At 31.9% G+C, this 19,838-nt stretch overlaps 2 protein-coding genes across 2 annotated transcripts; one reads left to right on the top strand and one right to left on the bottom strand.

Annotated features, from left to right (window-relative positions):
- Nucleotides 1-3,537: 3,537 nt before the first annotated feature.
- Nucleotides 3,538-13,925, bottom strand: LOC134714614 (N-acetylgalactosamine kinase-like). Its single transcript, XM_063576000.1, has 9 exons — nt 13,767-13,925; nt 11,186-11,274; nt 10,480-10,603; nt 9,783-10,020; nt 8,991-9,089; nt 8,012-8,164; nt 7,476-7,686; nt 6,892-7,093; nt 3,538-4,544 (listed from the first exon to the last, which is right to left on the bottom strand). Exons 1-9 carry the CDS (start codon nt 13,811-13,813, stop codon nt 4,340-4,342), a joined length of 1,368 nt encoding a protein of 455 aa, XP_063432070.1. The 5' UTR covers nt 13,814-13,925; the 3' UTR covers nt 3,538-4,339.
- LOC134714613 (large ribosomal subunit protein mL65-like) lies at nt 13,883-19,216 on the top strand. The gene is made up of 4 exons (XM_063575999.1): nt 13,883-14,735; nt 16,044-16,155; nt 17,833-18,006; nt 18,788-19,216. The coding sequence occupies exons 1-4, from the start codon at nt 13,926-13,928 to the stop codon at nt 19,165-19,167; spliced, it is 1,476 nt and encodes a 491-aa protein (XP_063432069.1). The 5' UTR covers nt 13,883-13,925; the 3' UTR covers nt 19,168-19,216.
- Nucleotides 19,217-19,838: the final 622 nt, after the last annotated feature.

The raw sequence follows: 19,838 nt of genomic DNA, 5'->3' as shown, positions 1-19,838 counted from the left end.
AGGTTCATCTGACTCTTACATCATTTTCATTGTTAATTGATGGATGTCAGGTTTAATCTGTTTCTCAGATACTAGAAGCAATAGGTGGTTTATAAATAAATGGGTCTGTTTGGCAGGGTTCATCTGATATTGTTCAATATTTAAAATTGACCACACATATCTCAAATATAGCCAAGAAAGCCAATTCGACACTTGGCTTTCTAAGAAGAAATCTACGCTTCTGCCCAAAAGATTCCAAAAAGACTGCACATATATCATTAGTACGATCAACTATGGAATATGGTGCCATAATATGGGACCCATATACACAACATAATATAAATCAATTGGAAAGAATACAACGCATAGCAGCTAGATTCATTACAGGTGACTACAGGTCTGGAGAAGAGGGGTTAGTCACTAAAATGCTAGCAGAGTAGAACTTAATCCTAAAACATTTGTAAGTGCCAATATAGTGACAAATTCATCGAAGAACAATACGAAGGCACTAGAAACTATTCCTAGCAACGCTGATCCGTATAAGAACTCTTTCTTTGTCAAGAGCATACTACACTGGAACCAACTGGAAGGCCGTATTGTATGCGCAGATACAGTTGAGAGCTTCAAGGCTGCTCTCAAACATTACCAATAGGTGTCTCTCTCTCCCATTAATTAAAAGCCAGAATTGGTGTCCTCAATGTATACATACAGATACAGATTTAGTTTTAATTCTTTGGTTAGTACATGTATATAAAAGAAGATGTGGTATGATTGCCAATGAGACAACTGAACTGTCCACAAGACGTAACAAGAGACCAAAATGACACAGACATTAACAATTATAGGTCTGTTTCTCAGATACTATATTAAGCAATTAACTTTCTGAGGACAGAGGAAGAAACTAGAGAGAATGGGTTGCTCACTTTGTTAAATGCATATTATCAACAGTTGCCACTTTGCAACATATTTGAATATATCAAACTACTTATTAATTAAGTTCCAAAGCATACAGCCAGTTGTATTCATGAATTTCAGAATTACTTTCTTTGCATTTCAACTTGATCACAATAAGAATTATGTCAGTGTGGTAAAATGCCCATTTCCAGCCAACATCAATATGCTGGTGGTAAGGTTCTTAATACAAAAAAGTAATTACATTTTACCCTGTTAGTCCTTCAAGAAAAACAATTTCACACTTTTTCATGGAAACCACTTTTAAAACAGAATCACTTATTATTTGGTCAGCACTTGTCAGTCTTGTTTCCTGCTAATCTGAATTTTTCTATTTGTTGAATGAAATTTAAAGTTTTCATCACATTTCTCCAATACTTCTTAACTTCATATTTTGACACCGCTCAGTAGGAAAGAATAGTATTGAGTGCACTTTGTTTACCTGTTGAGAAACTTTCCCCTATTTTTTTATACTTTTAATTGTTAGACCAAAACATTTTTTTTGTGTGTTAATATTTTCAGTATCATTGAAAGCAATGTTTAAAGGTTTTCCAGTCTTTGAATGCAATCACTTGTATTTCATGATTTTAATGTGATATAATTGTACATTTTGATGATGATTATGACTCTGAACCATAATCTAAAATGCTATGTCATGAGTCAATAGTTCATAGGAAGCCAAGTCATATCAGCAAAAGACAATCTGATTTTACTCCTACTGTAAATAAATATTACTGCAATGTCATGCATATTAACTGAGAGAGAAGCTTCTTTCAGTAAACCATAGCATCATCAATGAATCATAAGAAATTGGTTGAAGGTTAAGTACAATTCCTGGACAATATGGTATCCTTATGAACAACACTTAAACAAATCAATCTGTGGTTGACTCCCTCAAGTGGAGGTGGTTGGTTTTTTTTTTATCCAAATCTGGGTTAAAAAAGTTATGTTTAAAACTGTTTTTAGTTGTGTTTCTACCAGTAAATAAGCAGCATTTTGAAAAAAAGTCTCCCCAACTGCACTACATTTCTATGTAAGATGAAATTTTTCAACTCTTGCTTACAACATTTAGAGTAAATAGCTTATTCTCCTTTGCACTTAACAAATACACAACTGGTAAAGTTGACCCATTGATTGCTTCTTTAGTTCTGTTAAAACCATTTTGGTTTTATTATCAAGCCTCCATCTGTCACATGTCCATTATCCTTGACCTCGACCTCATTTCATGGACCAGTGAACAAGGTTAAGTTTTTGTGGTTAAGTCCATATCTCAGATACTATATGCAATAGGTCTACTATTTTTGGTGTATGGACTGATTATAAGGTGAACACATCTAGCTGGCAGATGTCATCCGACCTTATCCTCATTTTTATGGTTCATTGGTCAAAGTTATGTTGTTGAATTTTGGTCTTTTTTTCTAATACTATATGCAAAAGGTCAGCTATATCTGGTGCATATAAATATTTTATGATGAACATGTCATTATCACAGGTTTTATTTGACCTTGACCTGATTTTCATAGTTCATTGCTCAGTGTTATGTTTTGGTCTGTTTCTCTTAACCAATAGGTCAAACATATATTTGTTGTGTAACCGGAGAGCACGTATCTACTCTACAAATTCATATTGTCACCACCGGGATTCGAACCCCGGTCGTCTGCATGACAGTCAGTGCGTTAACCCACTGAGCCAAAGAATCGATTCCCTAGCTCAGTTGATTAAGACTGGCTTTATATGTTCTACCTGTACTGAGGGGAAGCAACCCCGCTACACTATTCCCCCACCACAAGAGTCATCATATCTTTATATATGACTCTAAACAACACAAACCCTGGCTATACTCCAGATAACCATCGTGGATTTTTTAGTCGGGCGCCAAATGTAACTGTAGAGCACGTGTCTACTCTACAAATTCATATTGTCACCACCGGGATTCGAACCCCGGTCGTCTGCGTGACAGTCAGTGCGTTAACCCACTGAGCCAAAGAATTGATTTCCTAGCTCAGTTGATTAAGACTGGCTTTATATGTTCTACCTGTACTGAGGGGAAGCAACCCCGCTACAGTTGTAAGGAAGGATTGAAAGGTGTAAATGTCTGTCTGGCATTGTTTATCTGACCTTGACCTCATTTTCATGGTTCATTGGTCAATGCTTAGTTTTCATGTTTGTCTGTTTCTAAGAAACTATAAGCAACAGGTCAACTATATTTAGTGTATTGAATGATTGTAAGATGTACATGTATTTATAGTTTGGTTTATATGAACTTGACCTCATTTTCTTGGATGATGTAAAGATTGCTGGATAGTTGTAGTAAAGCTTTATATTAAGGACTATCAATATAATATCTATGATTAGTAAAGAAGGCGAGACATTTCAGCGTGTGCACTGGGAAGATGTTTTTTTTTTCTTAATTGATTTAATGTTCTAAGGTGATTCAATGGGTTACATTTTTATTATTCAAATGAATATTGCTCTTGTTCCACAAAGTTTTTTCCCTTTGAACAACTATAATTTGAACTTCCAACCCACATTAGCTTCCAGACAAAAACACTATCCATTACATCACAAATGCAGAAAATAATTGAACAGGAAAACATTTTGAAAACAAAAATTAGAAACATTAATTTTAATATATAATATAAATGTTTATCATATAAATATATGGCATAAATCAAGTACATATAATTATTACAATTTACAGTACAAAGTCTAAAATCCATAAGTACATTCAACATCCACATCTAATTTCATAAAACATTTCAAGTTTATATGAAGATAAACAATACGAAATTGGTTTGTGCTGATAGACCTGTTGTTGACTGATTAAACAGTACAATCAATTTTAACGGCAAATTAAAAAAAATAAATTGTATTACTGTGGATTCATTAAAATTCGTTGGATACCAATTTTCGTGGATTTCGTGGGTAGAGGAGAACCACGAATTCAAATGTTCAACGAAATACAAATTTTGTAAAGGAATGAGTGTACTTTGCCAAAACCACGAAATTGAATATCCACGAATATGTAAGTTTTCCTCAAACCACGAAAATTGGTACCCACGAAAATAAATGAATCCACAGTAAATTGAAAACATATAAATAAACTTTAACAGAATAAAAGTATATAAAAAGTCAATATATGTGTATAATATGTTTATCTAAGTAGGTTAATTGTCCATCACCTTCTCATTAACACCATAGTTCCCTTGAAGTTTCAATCCAGTAACACAGACAAAACAAAACCCTCATGGGTTGTTATACACCACCTAGTAATAGCACTAACTTATAATGATCTTAGCATGTATAACCTCTAATAAATGAACCCACATTTTATTGTCCTTGCAATTTCAAAATTAGACTAGACACAATTGTTATCACAATGTTATAAGTAGTCAACTTCTTATTAATTTCATTCTACATAAATAGCAGCCCCTCCACCTGGTTGTGTAGCAAACAGATTTTCTGTAACTTTTTCCTTCAGTCTGTCATCCTTTCCATAATACTTTTCTGTAACTGACTTTATAAAAGAATCAACTTGATTGGCCGGAACCATGGAAACAGCACATCCTCCCCATCCTGCACCTGTAAGTCTTGATCCAAGAGCACCTGATTGGCTGAAAAAATACAGACATTAAAAGGTATATTGTGTCATAAAGATTTACAATAACTAAATTTCAAGATAAAAAATAAGGAAATGTATAATAAAATATCAATCAAACATATTGTATTTACTGTGGATTCATTCTTATTCGTTGAGTACAAATGTTCATGGGTTTCATGGGTACAGGTTAATAACAAATTCAAATGTCCAATGAAGAACAAATGTTCCATAGGCTTTGAAAGAAAAGATTGGCAAAATCCACGTAAATTGATACCAACAAAAATAAATGAATCCACAGTATCTAATAATGTGAGGCTGGCAATGGACAACTTGATTTTACCATGCAACACTTTGGGAATATATAACCATGCAGGATTTGCATTGAATTTTTACAGCATATTTTATAAGACAATGATTAAACAAAATGTGCATGGGTCCCCATGGTCAAGTCTAACAACGCTGGTCTTTTAAGTTTTATCCAAAAATAATGCTATTGCTAGCAGGAAGCCAAATATGTAACAAAATATAGGTTATACCAGCAACTTATCATGGCTTTAAAACACAATGGTAAACTCTTTGGAATCATATGTAGAAATATTGACAGTGATTTAAAGGTCTTGGTGGATGTTTCCTGTTCTGCTGACAAAACAATTCTGTTAATTAATAACTAGTGTTCATGGATAACCACTTGAGCCCTATTTTGAAGTTCTTTTAGAAAATAAAGTCAATTTCCCATAATAAGTGAAGTGCATCAAAACATGACAGAAGCATGCAAGTACTCATTTTAGACTAAAATGCACTATTAGTTTTTGTGATATTCAGAAAAATATTGTTTGATTCATAAAAAAAGTTCAAAATGCAAGTTTGAATTATTGCAATTATAAAACGGTGGCAATTTCGCAATAATAAAAATATTGCAATAATTTCTTAATTTTCAGTATTTCAGATTTAAACCAGATGCTCTGCAGGACACAGCTTTATACGACCCCAGAGGTGAACCCTGAACAGTTGGGGCAAGCATGGACACAACATTTAAGCTTGATACAGCTCTGAATTCGGATTGTGATTAAATAATTGACACAACATAGGTTTCTGACACAGAATGAATGTGGTCTAAGAACTTAACCTTAAAAACTTAAATTTTTTAAATTGAACATTTACCTATTATGGTCCAATATCCAAAATCTAAATAGATTCAGCATGTCATAGAAATCCAAGAATTCAATTTTTGATGAAATCAAATAATGTTCAATTTCAGACCCTTTAGACCAATTTGATATCCAGGCCCAAATATCAAAAATCTTAATACATGGTTAGATTCAGCATATTAAAGAACCCCACATATTCGGACCTTGTTTATGGCCCCTTATTCCAAAACTGTTCAGACCAACACTCCCAAAATCAATCCAAACCTTCCTTTTGTGGTCATAAACCTTATGTTAAAATTTCATAGATTTTGTTTACTAAAACTAAAGTTATTGAGCGAAAACCAAGAAAAATGCTTATTTGGGCCCTTTTTGGCCCCTAATTCTAAATTGTTGGGACCAAAACTCCCAAAATCAATCCCAACCTTCCTTTTATGGTCATAAACCTTGTGTTTATCATGAATCTACCAAGGTGACCCTCAAATAAATATTTTTCTCTGGATTCAACAATATATATATAATACACGATATTTTAAAGGAGAATTAAGTTGAACAGCATTGATTGAAAAAATAAAGCATCATCATATTTTGGAGAAGATATCAATTAAAAATAAATGTTTTGACAAGTTTAATCAAGCTTTTTTTTTTTTTTTTTTTTTTTTCCTTTCTTTTTCTTTATCATCTTTTATTTTTTTATTTATTAATTCTCTTTATTTTTTTGTATGTCCTTTTTAGAAGATACAATTATAAAATCCAAACAAAAAGTTATTTTCAAGTTCTATACATTTTCTAATAGGTTGTATTATATTACATTTATATATATGAACTTACTGTTTGATAACTGTACTGTTGTATATGTTGGATAAAAAAAAACCTTGTGTTTAAATTTCATAGATTTCTATTCACTTATACTAAAGTTATAGTGTGAAAACCAAATGTCTTCGGACCATGACGAATGTCATATCAATTTTTGCGGTCGTATAAAAATAACAACATGTTTAATAGTTTCTTGTGTCCGAAGTGATTTTCTGAATTTACCTTCATAAGGAACGCTCAAAGCCACTTGTTACATGTGTAGTAGTAATTTCAGTGAGATTGCTTAAATGCTATATTTTGCAATTTCTATGCTATTATTGATTGTGTTCATAATTGAGCTTTCTTTAATAAAATATTTCGTATTTAGTATTTCATAAGAGCCTGATAACTTATTCTCACCAACAAATATCCACCAATCTATCTAAATCGTCACAGCTACATTGGTACAAATCTCTACAGCTGGTATGGCTGTCATTCATTAGGTTACCAAGGACAACCGAAGCATCAGTTGGTTTCAAGTCACATGTTTTCTTGAACTGTAATACTCTGTTGGCCTCACTAAACACATGGGTGGCTCTGTCATGTAACTTAAATGTTTTAACTGTAATGTATAATTATATTCACTTCTTATAGTATAGTCAAATATATTTTAGCACAAGCTGTCATAATTTTGATTTAATCAATTATCAACCCTATCAAACAACTTTTAAACAAAAAATATATTTTGAACATCAAAGTTGAAGATTATTCATGAAGTATTTCAAGTTGCTTTAGCATATGTTTAATAACAGATATTGTTGGGTTACTGTACTAGGCAGACATTTTTGTTAATGGAGCTCAAAAGCTCATGATAGAAAATAATATTGTAAGAATTTTCAAAGTGGATTTTGGCAGAGGTTGAAATAAAGTAACTGGAAAAGTTTGTGAAAATAAATTCAACTGTTCTTCTCCCTCAAAATATAAAAAGCTTGTTTAGTTATTACCATCAAGTGTGTTTGCACTGAGACTAGTTTGAGCAAGTTCATCAGCAGTAACCTCTAGAATTCCACAAACTTCCTCTTTTGTGTATGGCTCTTGGTGTAGTATTTCCTTAACCACATTAACAGCTTCAGCTAAAGTTAATCCTAATGCTTTCTGTACATCAGCAAATCTTTTAAATTCCCTCCACTTTAATCCCTTTGTCTTTGCTATTATCTGCAAACCAATGCATATTAAATTTACATTTATATGTGAAAATAATTTTCTTGCAACTGGTCACTTCTATTTTGATTTTTTCAATATTTATTTTAAAAAAAATGTCAATTTGGAATCAATATTGCTCAGAAGAAACTTACAATTGTCTGAATATCTCTACATACAATTCAAACCGAACTGAACTATGGTAATCTATAGTTACTATAAACTTTTATGTCATTTGATCTAATTGCCTAATTCTAAATTTAACATATCAAACTATGAAGCCAGAAAACATTTCAAATTGTAACCTTGTCTAATTGTTACAAATAAGTAAAAAATGTACCTGTGAAGCCAGTCGACATTCCACAACTCTGATATTAAAATGTGATGTAGCTGCTTTGTTCAGTTCTACACAACAATTTGATATCACAAACACCACATCTTCTGGTAGTTCAACATCTGTAGATTTCAGTGGATTGAATTCTATTAACTTGGCCTATAAAGAGTAAATACTTTTTAGAAGAGGAATAATACAGAAAACCATCAGTGTTTTATGGTCAAATAATCATTACAATAAATTGGACTCTGTTCTCATTTAAAAACATAAATAGAGCTGATGTTCAATATCAACCGTTAATACAGTTTTCATTTATGTTTGTGGGATGTCAATTGTGACAGTCATGGATTTTATAGATACATATTAAAAATCTAAAAATTTAAATACTTTAAGTACCAATTTAATCCAATGAAATAGCAATTTTCTCTCCAACCACAAAAAATTGATATGAACTAAAATAAATGAATCTACAATTCTTCATCTCTTTCCAGGTTTATTAATAATTAGATTTTTAAGCACAAATCTCAGGAATTAAAAACACAAAAGAAAACGAAGTTACTCATTACTTTTAAGATGAGGATAAAGTGATAAGGAACAAACACTATGAACACAGACTGAAGGAAAGTTAAAAACAAGCATACCCTCCTTAGTTGGTGTCAGTTTTCAGTACTTACAGTTCCTTTGTTTTGCCATAAAAGATATTGCTTGATCCATCCCCACTCCTTCTGTGTACTTACAGTTCCTTTGTTTGCCATAAAAGATATTGCTTGATCCATCCCCACTCCTTCTGTGTACTTACAGTTCCTTTGTTTGCCATAAAAGATATTGCTTGATCCATCCCCACTCCTTCTGTGTACTTACAGTTCCTTTGTTTGCCATAAAAGATATTGCTTGATCCATCCCCACTCCTTCTGTGTACTTACAGTTCCTTTGTTTGCCATAAAAGATATTGCTTGATCCATCCCCCCTTCTTCTGTGTACTTACAGTGCCTTTGTTTGCCATAAACGATATTGCTTGGTCCATTCCCCCTCCTTCTGTTCCTATGAAGCGTTCACAGTGGGCACACATGTCAGACAGTTCTTTCTACAATATATAGGTAGTTCTGATAATATGTTATATATGTACTGTCAAATTTATTGTTAAAAACATTCTTATGTAAAACCAAAGCAAGAATGTGTATCTATAGTACATGCGCTGGTCACACTTTCATATTTATAACTATGTAACTACATGTATATAGTATATACATGAAAAATCCGCTCACTATATATTGTAAGAGAATGTTAAAGAAAGCAAACAACTGCTAGCAATTTCCAAACAAATTTATTCTAGTAGACTTAATTCTAAGTGTCATGATAAAAACTTTCAATGTTAATTTGTTATTTATTCTGTTTTTGATGATATCTTTTTATAACAATTTTTTGGTTGAAATAATTATTTACCTAAAGAATAAGATACAAAAGAAATTGTCTGCCATCGTATTACAATGTATCACATATCAAAATATGCAGAAAATTTCTTTCACAATTTTTTCATTTGACAAATGTCTTACAGTATAAATGCAAAAAATGAGGATTGACTTGTTTAGATGTTGAAAATATTACCTATGCAAGGTTAAGAAATTGAAATCACTTTTTCAGAAAAACTGTCTGAAGTTCATGTGTACAGAATTATTGCAAAACACATTTGCGCTAAAAGAAGGGACCAAACTCAGACGATACCACTTTCCAATAAACAAATACTTCAATCTCTCAGAATGGAATAATATTGCTATACCTTAGAAAGTGTTTGTCCATTTGCATGCATAGTCACTAGCGCAGCACAACATACTAATGCACTAGAACTAGACAGTCCGGCGCTTTTAGGAATAGTGCCATCTACAACACACTGTAGTCCTTTTGGACTGGTCACTTTACAATGTTCAAGTAGTCCTTTAAGTCCACACAGAAAGTAGTTATGCCATACTGGTTTCTCTTTGTTGATGGTAAAATTATTTATATCACATTCAAACATTCTGAATTAGATTAATTTTCAGATATTTCATTTGTTGATTCACACACATTTCGACTTTGTCATAAAATTGCAATCAAAATGAATGAGCTAAAATAAACAGTTGTATTATTTCATTACATAAAACTGATAAAATATTTCAGTTATGAGTTATTCCTAACCATCTTTTATCTTAAAGATCATTTAAAGTTTAAACCATTTTGTAAATCCTCACTTTTTAAGGTCCATTATCTGCTGTATAACTTTCTCATTGTTGCTTCATACTTGCAAACATAAACATAAATGTTTAAAACATCTTATGTAGGGTTTGTTACCTGTTTGAAACATGAAAAAATGACATTTTGTGATCATTTAAACATTAACCAAATCAATGTTTTTGAAAAACTTTTTTTTTTGTTTGACAAAAAAAAACTAATAAATAAAATAAAGGGTCAGATTTTGAAATAAGTATTAAAGAACTTGCCCATATTCAGGGTTGGTGTTAACCAACTGAAGACGACCACTGTCATTTGATGATACAGCACTTACAACATCTTGTTCTATTGCCATTGGCAACACAGAATATCCACAGTAATCTATATGTTCACCTGGAAATATAATTTAAACCATGACAATAATAAATAAATACTTGATGTAAACCAAGGCAAATTGTATAATATATCCATTAATTCATCCTTCTACTTCATTAAGAAGAGGGTCAGAGGAGTCCTGATCCCAAATCCTGGGCTTAAAAACATGAAATCCAGAGTTCCCCAATTTAAAGAAATTTAAATCCTGACATCCTGAAATTCGAAAAAAAATAATCCTTGATCCAAAAAGGATCAATCCCAAAATCTGGAGCTTTAAAAAAACACAATCCCGAGGTCCTGTCCCCTCTATCAAGACTATGAAGATTCAGAAATCCACCACCTCAATAGTCCTAATATTGTGGATGGGAGATAATTTGAATCCTGTTTTATTACCAAATTATCTCCCTTACATTATAAAAATGTGGACATAATGCAGGTGCCAAAACCTGAAATTGTCTGTGCAAGACACTCATGGGTAGTTAGGACTGTTAAACGTTACTGTACAGGTAGAAATCCAAAGCTTTAATTAAGATGTGCCTCTTTGTCAAATGAATCGGATGAAAATAAGTGAGTTTTTTGTTGACAAATTTAATCACACACCAATTAAATTGACTCTTCCTGATGCTCTGGCATAATAGTCTGGTTTCTTTCCATAACTTCCCATAAACTTGTCTGTAATTCTACCATATCTATAATACAAAAAAGGACAATAAGATGAGCTTGGATAATTATAATTCTCTAAATATAAGAACAGTGTAATAATTGCTCCAAATGTTAAATGGTCTATATTGAAGACCTGTTGGTGACCTTTTGCTGTTCATGCTGTTGTTTTTTCTATGGTCGGGTTGTTGTCTCTTTGACACATTCCCCATTTCCATTCTCAATTTTATCCATAAGAATAAGAATCAATATACACTTATGTCACATGCTGTTCATAAAACAACAAAATTAATTCAGGTAAAGGTATTGATCATGAGACTTAAAAAATAAGATACTCTGTTAGAATTATATCTCTCGTCTGATTTCTACACATACAATGACATAATCCCAATAATATTTTCCAAATATCAATCTAAATTAATCAAAATTTGCAGACTCAAGTTTTCCAAATTTAATGCAGTATTTTCTGATAAACATAATTGCCATTGTTAAACTTTGATTTACCATGGCAACAACAACAGAAATCAGATGGTATCATAGTGTGTAGTCATGGTAGTAGCACATCTTAGTTTGTCACTTATCTATAGTATCCATAAAGTTTGGTAGCAGTTCTCTTATGGATTTATGACAAACTTTTTTTTATTAAAGGGGCACACTAGCTTCAAGATATAGAAAAACAAGAATGTGTTCATACTCACTCCATAGTACATGCCCCACTCGCACTATCATTTTCTATGTTCAGTGGACCGTGTAATCGGGGTCAAAACTTTAATTTGGAATTAAGATTAGAAAGATCATATCATAGGGAACATGTGTACTTAGTTTCAAGTTGATGTAATTTTAACTTCATCAAAAACTACCCTGACCAACAACTTGAACTTGAACGTCGCACTATCATTTTCTATGTTCAGTGGACCATGAAATTGGAGTCAAAACTATAATTTGGCATTAAAATTAGAAAGATCATATAATGGGGAACATGTGTACTAAGTTTCAAGTTGATTGAACTTCAACTTCTTCAAAAACTACCTTGACCAAAAACTTTAACCTGATGTGAACGGACGCACAGACTGACTTACAAATAGACGGACGAACGGATGGATGAAGGGACCAACGAACAGAGTCACAGACCAGAAAACATAATGCCCCTCTACTATCGTAGGTGGAGCATACAAATAATATATGATTGGTTTTTGTTAAATCATTAATGAAAGTGAAAAAGTGAAATAAACATTTTCTTTTAGCAGTCTGAGTTTGGTTTATATTTGTCAAAATAAGTGTTAAGCAAATTTGGTTTGTCAATTTGGCACAATTTTAAAGATTTGAACATTGCGATATTAAGCAGTTAAATTACACAATAAGTTAGTTTACTGTCTGAATAACTGTAAAAATTCTTGCCATTTAATGTTAACAGTATTTTTTTGTGCATGATGATAACATGTACACTTTCTTCATGTTCTTTTAGACAAAAAAAAAATCAACTGCTTACAAAAATTATTTCTGACCGCTCATAAATTATAAGCATATTTTGACAAATCATAGTAAAATTTGAACCAATTTGTTGCTAAAACTGGCATAAAATGGATGTATGTTGACCAACAGTAAAGGCATTCCTACCCTCTTACGTTGCACCTTATCTGTAGGTATACAAAATGTATATGGAAATTTGACCTGAGAATCTGTCTATATTGAACTGTTGATATCATACAACAATCACTTTTCCAATTACAGAAGAAAAAATCAATAAAAAAAAAAAAAATCGAGCAAATTTCCTGAATTTCATTCTACTAATGAACTCAAAATCATTAACTTTTTTTTCAGATCTACTTTCTTTTCTGGTCTTGTTTGCATTCATGAGACTTTGAATAAAATGTATATATATTTATCAACATATCAACAAACATGACATATATAGGAAGGAATTCAACACCCAATTCATTTTTAACAATTGTTTGATATGAAAAAAACTTTATCTGATAACAGCGTTTCTTTGTTTACATTGAATAAGACGTCAAAACTTAAATAACGTCATAACTAAATCCCTAACAACAGAACCAATATCAGAAATGTAACAGTATTTCCTTTTATCAACATGTGGTAATTAAAAAAAATAATTTATACAGACTTCGTCCCCAATCACAGGTAATGCCTGCCTCATATTATATTTTGTACTATGACGTAAAGAAAATAAGGGAACCTTTGTGATGTCCAGTAATGCCAATGGCGGACACATAGCAATGTTAAAGTTGTACATTGACTTTACCATGTTCCAATTTGAGCTGGAGCAGATTAAGGTGCGGAAGTGACTAGAATTCGTTTAGCTCTTCAATGCAATGTTCATGAATCCTGATTCATGCCATCAATCATATGATCATCATCATTCATCACTCTATAATTATGGGCTCTAAATCAGATATAAAAGATTCTTGTTCAATTCTAAGTGGTTTGATGTAAATATAACTGATGGAAAATCTAATGACCAAACTTAAATGACATGACATAAGCTATGATAATAGTAAACCTTGAATTTATTTCCACAGATAACTTTCCAACCGGCACGTTCTCCATCTTTATGTCATGTGGCTTATCATCGTCATCCAAACGCTTGAATAAAATCGTCTGCTTTATGATTATTAATGTCTATCAATTAATCGCACTACCTACCAAGATCAGAACGAAGATGGCGACCTCCACAACAAGATCACGACTTTTTAATTTATTTGACAAAATTAGATATAGACGCTTTATTTCAAGGTCAAATCAATCATCTGCTTTACAGAAAGCAGAAGAACGAGACAATGAATCACACTATCCCCCCATTAAACCGAAATACCCACCTGGGGAATGGGGTGAAATGGACAGAGATATAGCATGGACTTGGCATGAAGAAGGAGAAAAATGGAAAAGTATGGCATCTGTTGAGGAGCGCCTTAGTTTTTTGGCGACCAAAGATTCAAAATATGGTTCTAAATTGTGGAAATACAATTCAATCCAGGCAAACACTGGCCTGTCAGATTATCAGCAAGACAAAACAAAAACTGTTATCATCAATGATGCCCCAGAAGTTATCAGTAACATAGAAATTGATATTGAAAATGAATTTAAAGACATTAAAACTATTCTCCAGGATAAACTTCTTGTGGAACAGGAGTATTTAGTTCAACATCTTGGCAAAATGTATGACCCTAAAAAGCCAGAGGCTCTAAATACTAAATTAATTAAATCTTTGGTTTTTGATTTGGTTACAGTACTCTCTACTAAATATGAACATTTATTTGATTTACAACTTGATCCAGAAGTAGAAATTGCAGCTTATTGGGATAGATATGGAGTTCCACCAATAAAACCATGGAGAAACTATGAAAAAGCAAAGACAGATTACTCGATTCCGACATGGCCTCTTCCCAAAAAGTTTTTTCAGAACTATTCAAAGTATCAGTCTCAAAGCAAGCTAAGCTGTCAGTTACGGACAGCAAATCCATTACCAGAGGTAAAATTGACAGGGTTTGAAACATATAAATGATACTTGTATATACAAAACACTTATTCCCACTTTCAACAAGTTTAAATAACCAAATTTGTATAGAGTTTGTTTATTTTGAATGCCCTAGTTGTGATGAACATGTCTATTTGTCTAAAGATCTATTATGAAATTATGAAATGGCAGTGGGTTTTAAAATGTAAATGTATGTATGTATTTTTTATAAGATTTCCTGAGAAGTGTACAAGAAATGGAAATATCTAGAAATAAAATAAAAAAATATTTAATATGTTTAAGTAAAGATACTTGCCATTTGAAATAATATTTGATAGAAGTAGGAATATATGGTATGAGTGCCAATGAGACAACTCTCCATTCAAATACAAATTTATAAAAGTAAACCATTATAGGTCAAGAAACGGCCTTCAACACGGAGCATTGGATCATGCAAAAATGATAGTATCATAGGTATTTATAAACCTTCAGTCCATATATTATCATTTAAAGCAGAAATTGAGCATTAAAACATACAATGTCGGAGTGATGTCCATATTCTGTTTGTTCGAATCAATGACATATCGCCGCACTTTCTAAAAATCGCCCTACTCTTGTTACCCAACTCACCCCACTTAACTGAAAGGGTAAAATATCCATTGAAAATAGGTTGGATAACTTGTCCCACTTACACTGTATGAAAAGGGTTGAAATCCAGCTAAAATAAGGTCTGCCAACTTGCCCAACTCAAGAAAAAGATGCTTTCCTGTTGTATATCTACATGTTACTGTTTCTTGTCAATCGATAAAACACAATGAATTTAGAAATGCCAACTCACCCCACTTATGAAAAAGATGCTATCCTGTTGTTGTTAATCTATATGTTCTATATTTATCAAAATTTCATAGTTTACTAAACATGGAACTGTCATAATGTGAGCAAGGCATGATAATAACAAATCGATTTCAAAGTTGCAAAGAACTAAATATAATAAGAATTTGAAAAAAAATAACCAAGAGACTATTGTTAAATGCATTGTTTAACATTTATACATTTGTTAAATAATTGTTTTTATAAGTTTTAAATTTTTATACATTTTTGTAATACAATGTATTAATCATGTAAATCATCCATAAAATATGTTGTTAAGGCATTTGGTATTCAGGTTTACCTCTTATCATGAGATTTTTTACATGTGTATTTCATGCTGTACTTAAAACCTAGTTCTTTATAAACATTGTGCTCTTCCCAAGTCAACAGTTTCTTATTTTATTTCATTTATAGCCTATTTATGTAATCTTTTAAATTTTCTCGTCTTTTCAGTTTCTACCGAGAGATGATGTTAAGTGTACAAGTGAACCCTATCCAGAATGTAGACTAAGGCCTAATGTGTTAGGAACCCCTAGTGGTTGGGTCCAACCAAAGTGTGATCCAGGTTGGTACTAGATATTGTATGTCTGTATGGAAGTCATACATGTGCATAAGAAATTATGTACTTTTCAAAACTGTTTTATTCATTTCTACCACAAAGTTGTATCTCTTAGAATAATGGTAATTGAACAGTCAACAGCAAGTTATTACAGTAGTTCTTCTAAATTCTACATGTACATGTATTAACCTGCAATTTGTATATTTGACTAGTAAGAAGCTGATTGTACTACACCTAACAGAAGATGAAATTGAGACATGCATTAACAATTGTTGATATAATTGACAAATGCAATTCGTCATTAAAAAAAAATAATAGTAAAAAAAATGCAAAAAAAATCCTCAAAGATACCAAGCTTGTACAGTAAATTGGTATGCTGAAAGATGCTTGCTATGGAATATTTTGAAAAGTTGTGAAAATAACTTATATATATAATGAATTGTAGAATGGTGCTATCTTTTAGTTATGTACATGTCACAGGAAATATTACACAAGAGTCTGATATTAGCTGGTGTAACATACATCTGCCTCAACAGTTTACTGGTGCAGTTTAAAAGTGAAGCAATAAAGTAAAAAGGTCAAAAGTTCAACAGCTGTGGGCACAGGACATGACTTGAGCTATTGGGGTCTAAGTGTCAGTTTCAATACTTGAATTTGAAAGCATTTAAAAAAAATCAATTGCACAGTATTGCCCAATGGCAAGAAATTTTCAATTGCACAGGATTGGCAATACCTAGAAATCTTCAATTGCATAGTATTGCCCCATAGCAAAAAACCTTCAATTGTGCAAAAGCCCATTATTGCGCAATAGCCAGAAATCTTAAATTGCACAGTATTGCACAGTATCAAGAAATCTTCAATCGAAAGTAAATACAAATCTTTTAACTAATTTTAATGGGATTAAATTAAAGTCTGTAGTATTTGGGGGCTCTAACCTTGTGTTACTATTTTGGATATTGGCCCCATTTTTGAATTGGTCTACATCAATGTCAAAAGGGTCCAAAGTTAAATTTTGTTTTGATTTAATGAAAAACTGAATTATTGTGGCTGTATAATATGCTGAATCCAATGTGGATTTAGATTTTTTATTTTGAGCCCTGTTTTCAATTAAGTCCATATTAAGGTTTGAAGGGACCTAAATTAAACTTTGTTTGATTTCATCTAAAATAAAAATATTGGTGTTTTTTATATGCTGAATCTAACCATGTTGTTAGAATTTGGATATCAGACCATTCTATGCAAATTCAATGTTCCATTTCAAATTTTTAAGATCTTTGACCACATTTTATTTTGTGTCAGAAACCAACATCCTGTCAAAATTTAGATCACAATTCATTTTCAGACAGTATCAAGCTTGAATATTTTTTCCAAACTTGACCCAACTGTTCAGGATCGACCTCTGCAGTGATATCAGCTGCTCTCAGCGAAGCATTTTATTTTTTTCTATATCAATGGAACAGTAGACATCAGGTTATAGTTAATTGAGTGTCAATAATGTAACTTTGTTTTGTTGAAAAATTCATTTCCATTCTCAGTTTTATTGAACATTGTTGATGGCAATGAATTATTCAGATTCATTGTATATTTTTCATTATAGGGTTCAACTCATATTGACTTGAACTGTCATAGTGAAGATATATCTGTGAACAAATTCATTAGTGTTTGTATTTCTATATTTTGTAGGCTATGTTCCACAAGATCCATACCAGTTTGTAAATCTCTCCTTCTTACCACGTAACTTATCCTACCTTCAATATTTAGAGAAGAATCTCGGACCTGAAAATGCTGCTGAATCACTGAAATACTTTGGAATGAACACTGCCTTTATATCCACTGTAGCTCAAGCTTACAACCAAGGTAGGATAGACAGTGCCATGATTCACTTCACTCCATATTTTACTTCAGTATGTTTACTTGCATGTATACAAAGAACAACAAAGTTCAGTTTTCCTGGTTTGACAGATTAACTTTAAACATTAACTTTAATAATTACATTTACATCTTTTGAAAGATTGATCGGATGTTGTTGGTAAGCACGATTGGCTTATTATTACAGCCAGTTTAAATGAGGAACCGAAAATTATGATAGAGACATTTCACTGCATATTTTACTGCAGTATCTTTACTTCATTGTGTAGAGAACAACGTTAACAAAGTTCAGTTTTCTTGTTTGATAAATGAACTGTAACATCAACATTAATGTTTTTTATTACATTTGTTCTTATTGAAATATTGAATAGTTGTTGGTTTTTACCGTAACATCATTAAGCACAATAAGCTTAATCATTGCAGCCAGTTTTAATTGAGACAAGGAACAAGAGTACCAAAGATAACCACAGACCTCTGGCTATCTAAGTTAATAAAGATCTGAGACCAACACAAACTTTATATTTGTGCAAAAATCATGTCTTCATCATCAGCATAGGGTGAATGAAACATTAAGAATATTTATGTGGGTAAGGGATATATGGTAATCACAAATTGTTCCATATAGTTCTGTGGTCTCCTTAAGGGTTTTGCATCACAGATTTGACAGACTTTATTTCATATAAACAAGAGTTACATGTACTAAATTTTAGTTTATACATGCACTGATAGTTTTTCTTTCAAGCTAATTATGATATATTTTATTTTGTAGGTTTCAGCACCTTTGTTGATATAACTTACCCATTTACAACACAAACAATAATGACAGATGGTAGATTGTTCTCTATCTATTCTTATCAATTAAATACACTTCATTTGTGGAAAGCTGACGAGGTGAATCCCCTCAGGAACATCTGCTTCTTACAGGACAGTCTACCTCTGTATGATGTTATTGAAAATGGAGAGATAAAAGGTTTTAATGACGATACCTTTAAAGCCTTAATGAGATGTTTCGTGTTAAAGCCTGTGGATCGGGGATGTATCCTAAGACCAACAATTCCACAAGACTCACCAAACAGAATGGAACCAGAAATTCCCAAATATGTGGAAGAAATAATTATCGAAAAAGAAGTTACTTATGATGAAAGCTAAATTGATCAAAATCCTGGCTTTATATGAAAAAAATAAATTATATCTGATATTTCTTGCATTTTACTCTTAGGTTCCATCAATATTCAGTGAAAGGCTACAAAAATAAGTATTTTATCTATATGCTTTAATAATCAATATAAAGTTTGACGTGAACTATAATGGTATAGTAACTTTAAAAATGATCTGAAAAGGTAACTGTTGCATATGATGGACAACAAGTGCGGCAATAGCTCATGTGACCCCTTTTGGCAAGATGAGCTAAAAACCAAGTTAAAAATTATCTTTTTGTTCAACATTTTTATGTTTTTTTTGTTACATACAAATTGTATGTTTTTACATCAAAAATGCATTTAAAAGTCAAATTGAAATACCTAAAAATAAAAAAAGTCAAGAAAGTTTGTTTTTTTTAAAAATGAGGAGATGGTGTAAGATTGCCAATGTGAAAAGTATCTATTAGAGACCCATAGAAGAGGATGAAAATAATCATAGCTTACTGTATGCACATACTGTACATAAAGTTATAAAGGCTCTATAAAAAAATGTGAAACAATTCAAAATTGAAAGCCAATGGTCTGATTTACAACATCAATAAACATGGCCGAGAGTTTACAGACAACTTCCTTACGAAGGAACAACAAGTAAAGAAGGGGGTAAGGGGTTAAACATGCTTT

Source organism: Mytilus trossulus, chromosome 4 (genome assembly GCF_036588685.1).
Source record: "Mytilus trossulus isolate FHL-02 chromosome 4, PNRI_Mtr1.1.1.hap1, whole genome shotgun sequence".
NCBI classification, from domain to species: domain Eukaryota; kingdom Metazoa; phylum Mollusca; class Bivalvia; order Mytilida; family Mytilidae; genus Mytilus; species Mytilus trossulus.
The sequence above is the reverse complement of the archived record's forward strand: the minus strand, read 5'-3'. Positions and strand labels throughout refer to the sequence as shown.

What these genes read in the sequence shown, in the direction of transcription:
- LOC134714614 (XM_063576000.1), bottom strand. Translation starts at nt 13,813, where the DNA reads ATGGAGAACGTGCCGGTTGGAAAGTTATCTGTGGAAATAAATTCAAG. An exon ending in AACACCAACCCTGAATATGG is followed by an intron (nt 10,021 to 10,479) that starts GCAAGTTCTTTA and finishes AATCTAATTCAG; the next exon opens with AATGTTTGAATGTGATATAA. An exon ending in CAGTGCAAACACACTTGATG is followed by an intron (nt 7,094 to 7,475) that starts GTAATAACTAAA and finishes TATACATTACAG; the next exon opens with TTAAAACATTTAAGTTACAT.
- LOC134714613 (XM_063575999.1), top strand. Translation starts at nt 13,926, where the DNA reads ATGGCGACCTCCACAACAAGATCACGACTTTTTAATTTATTTGACAAA. An exon ending in CAGCAAATCCATTACCAGAG is followed by an intron (nt 14,736 to 16,043) that starts GTAAAATTGACA and finishes TCGTCTTTTCAG; the next exon opens with TTTCTACCGAGAGATGATGT. An exon ending in AGCTCAAGCTTACAACCAAG is followed by an intron (nt 18,007 to 18,787) that starts GTAGGATAGACA and finishes TTTATTTTGTAG; the next exon opens with GTTTCAGCACCTTTGTTGAT.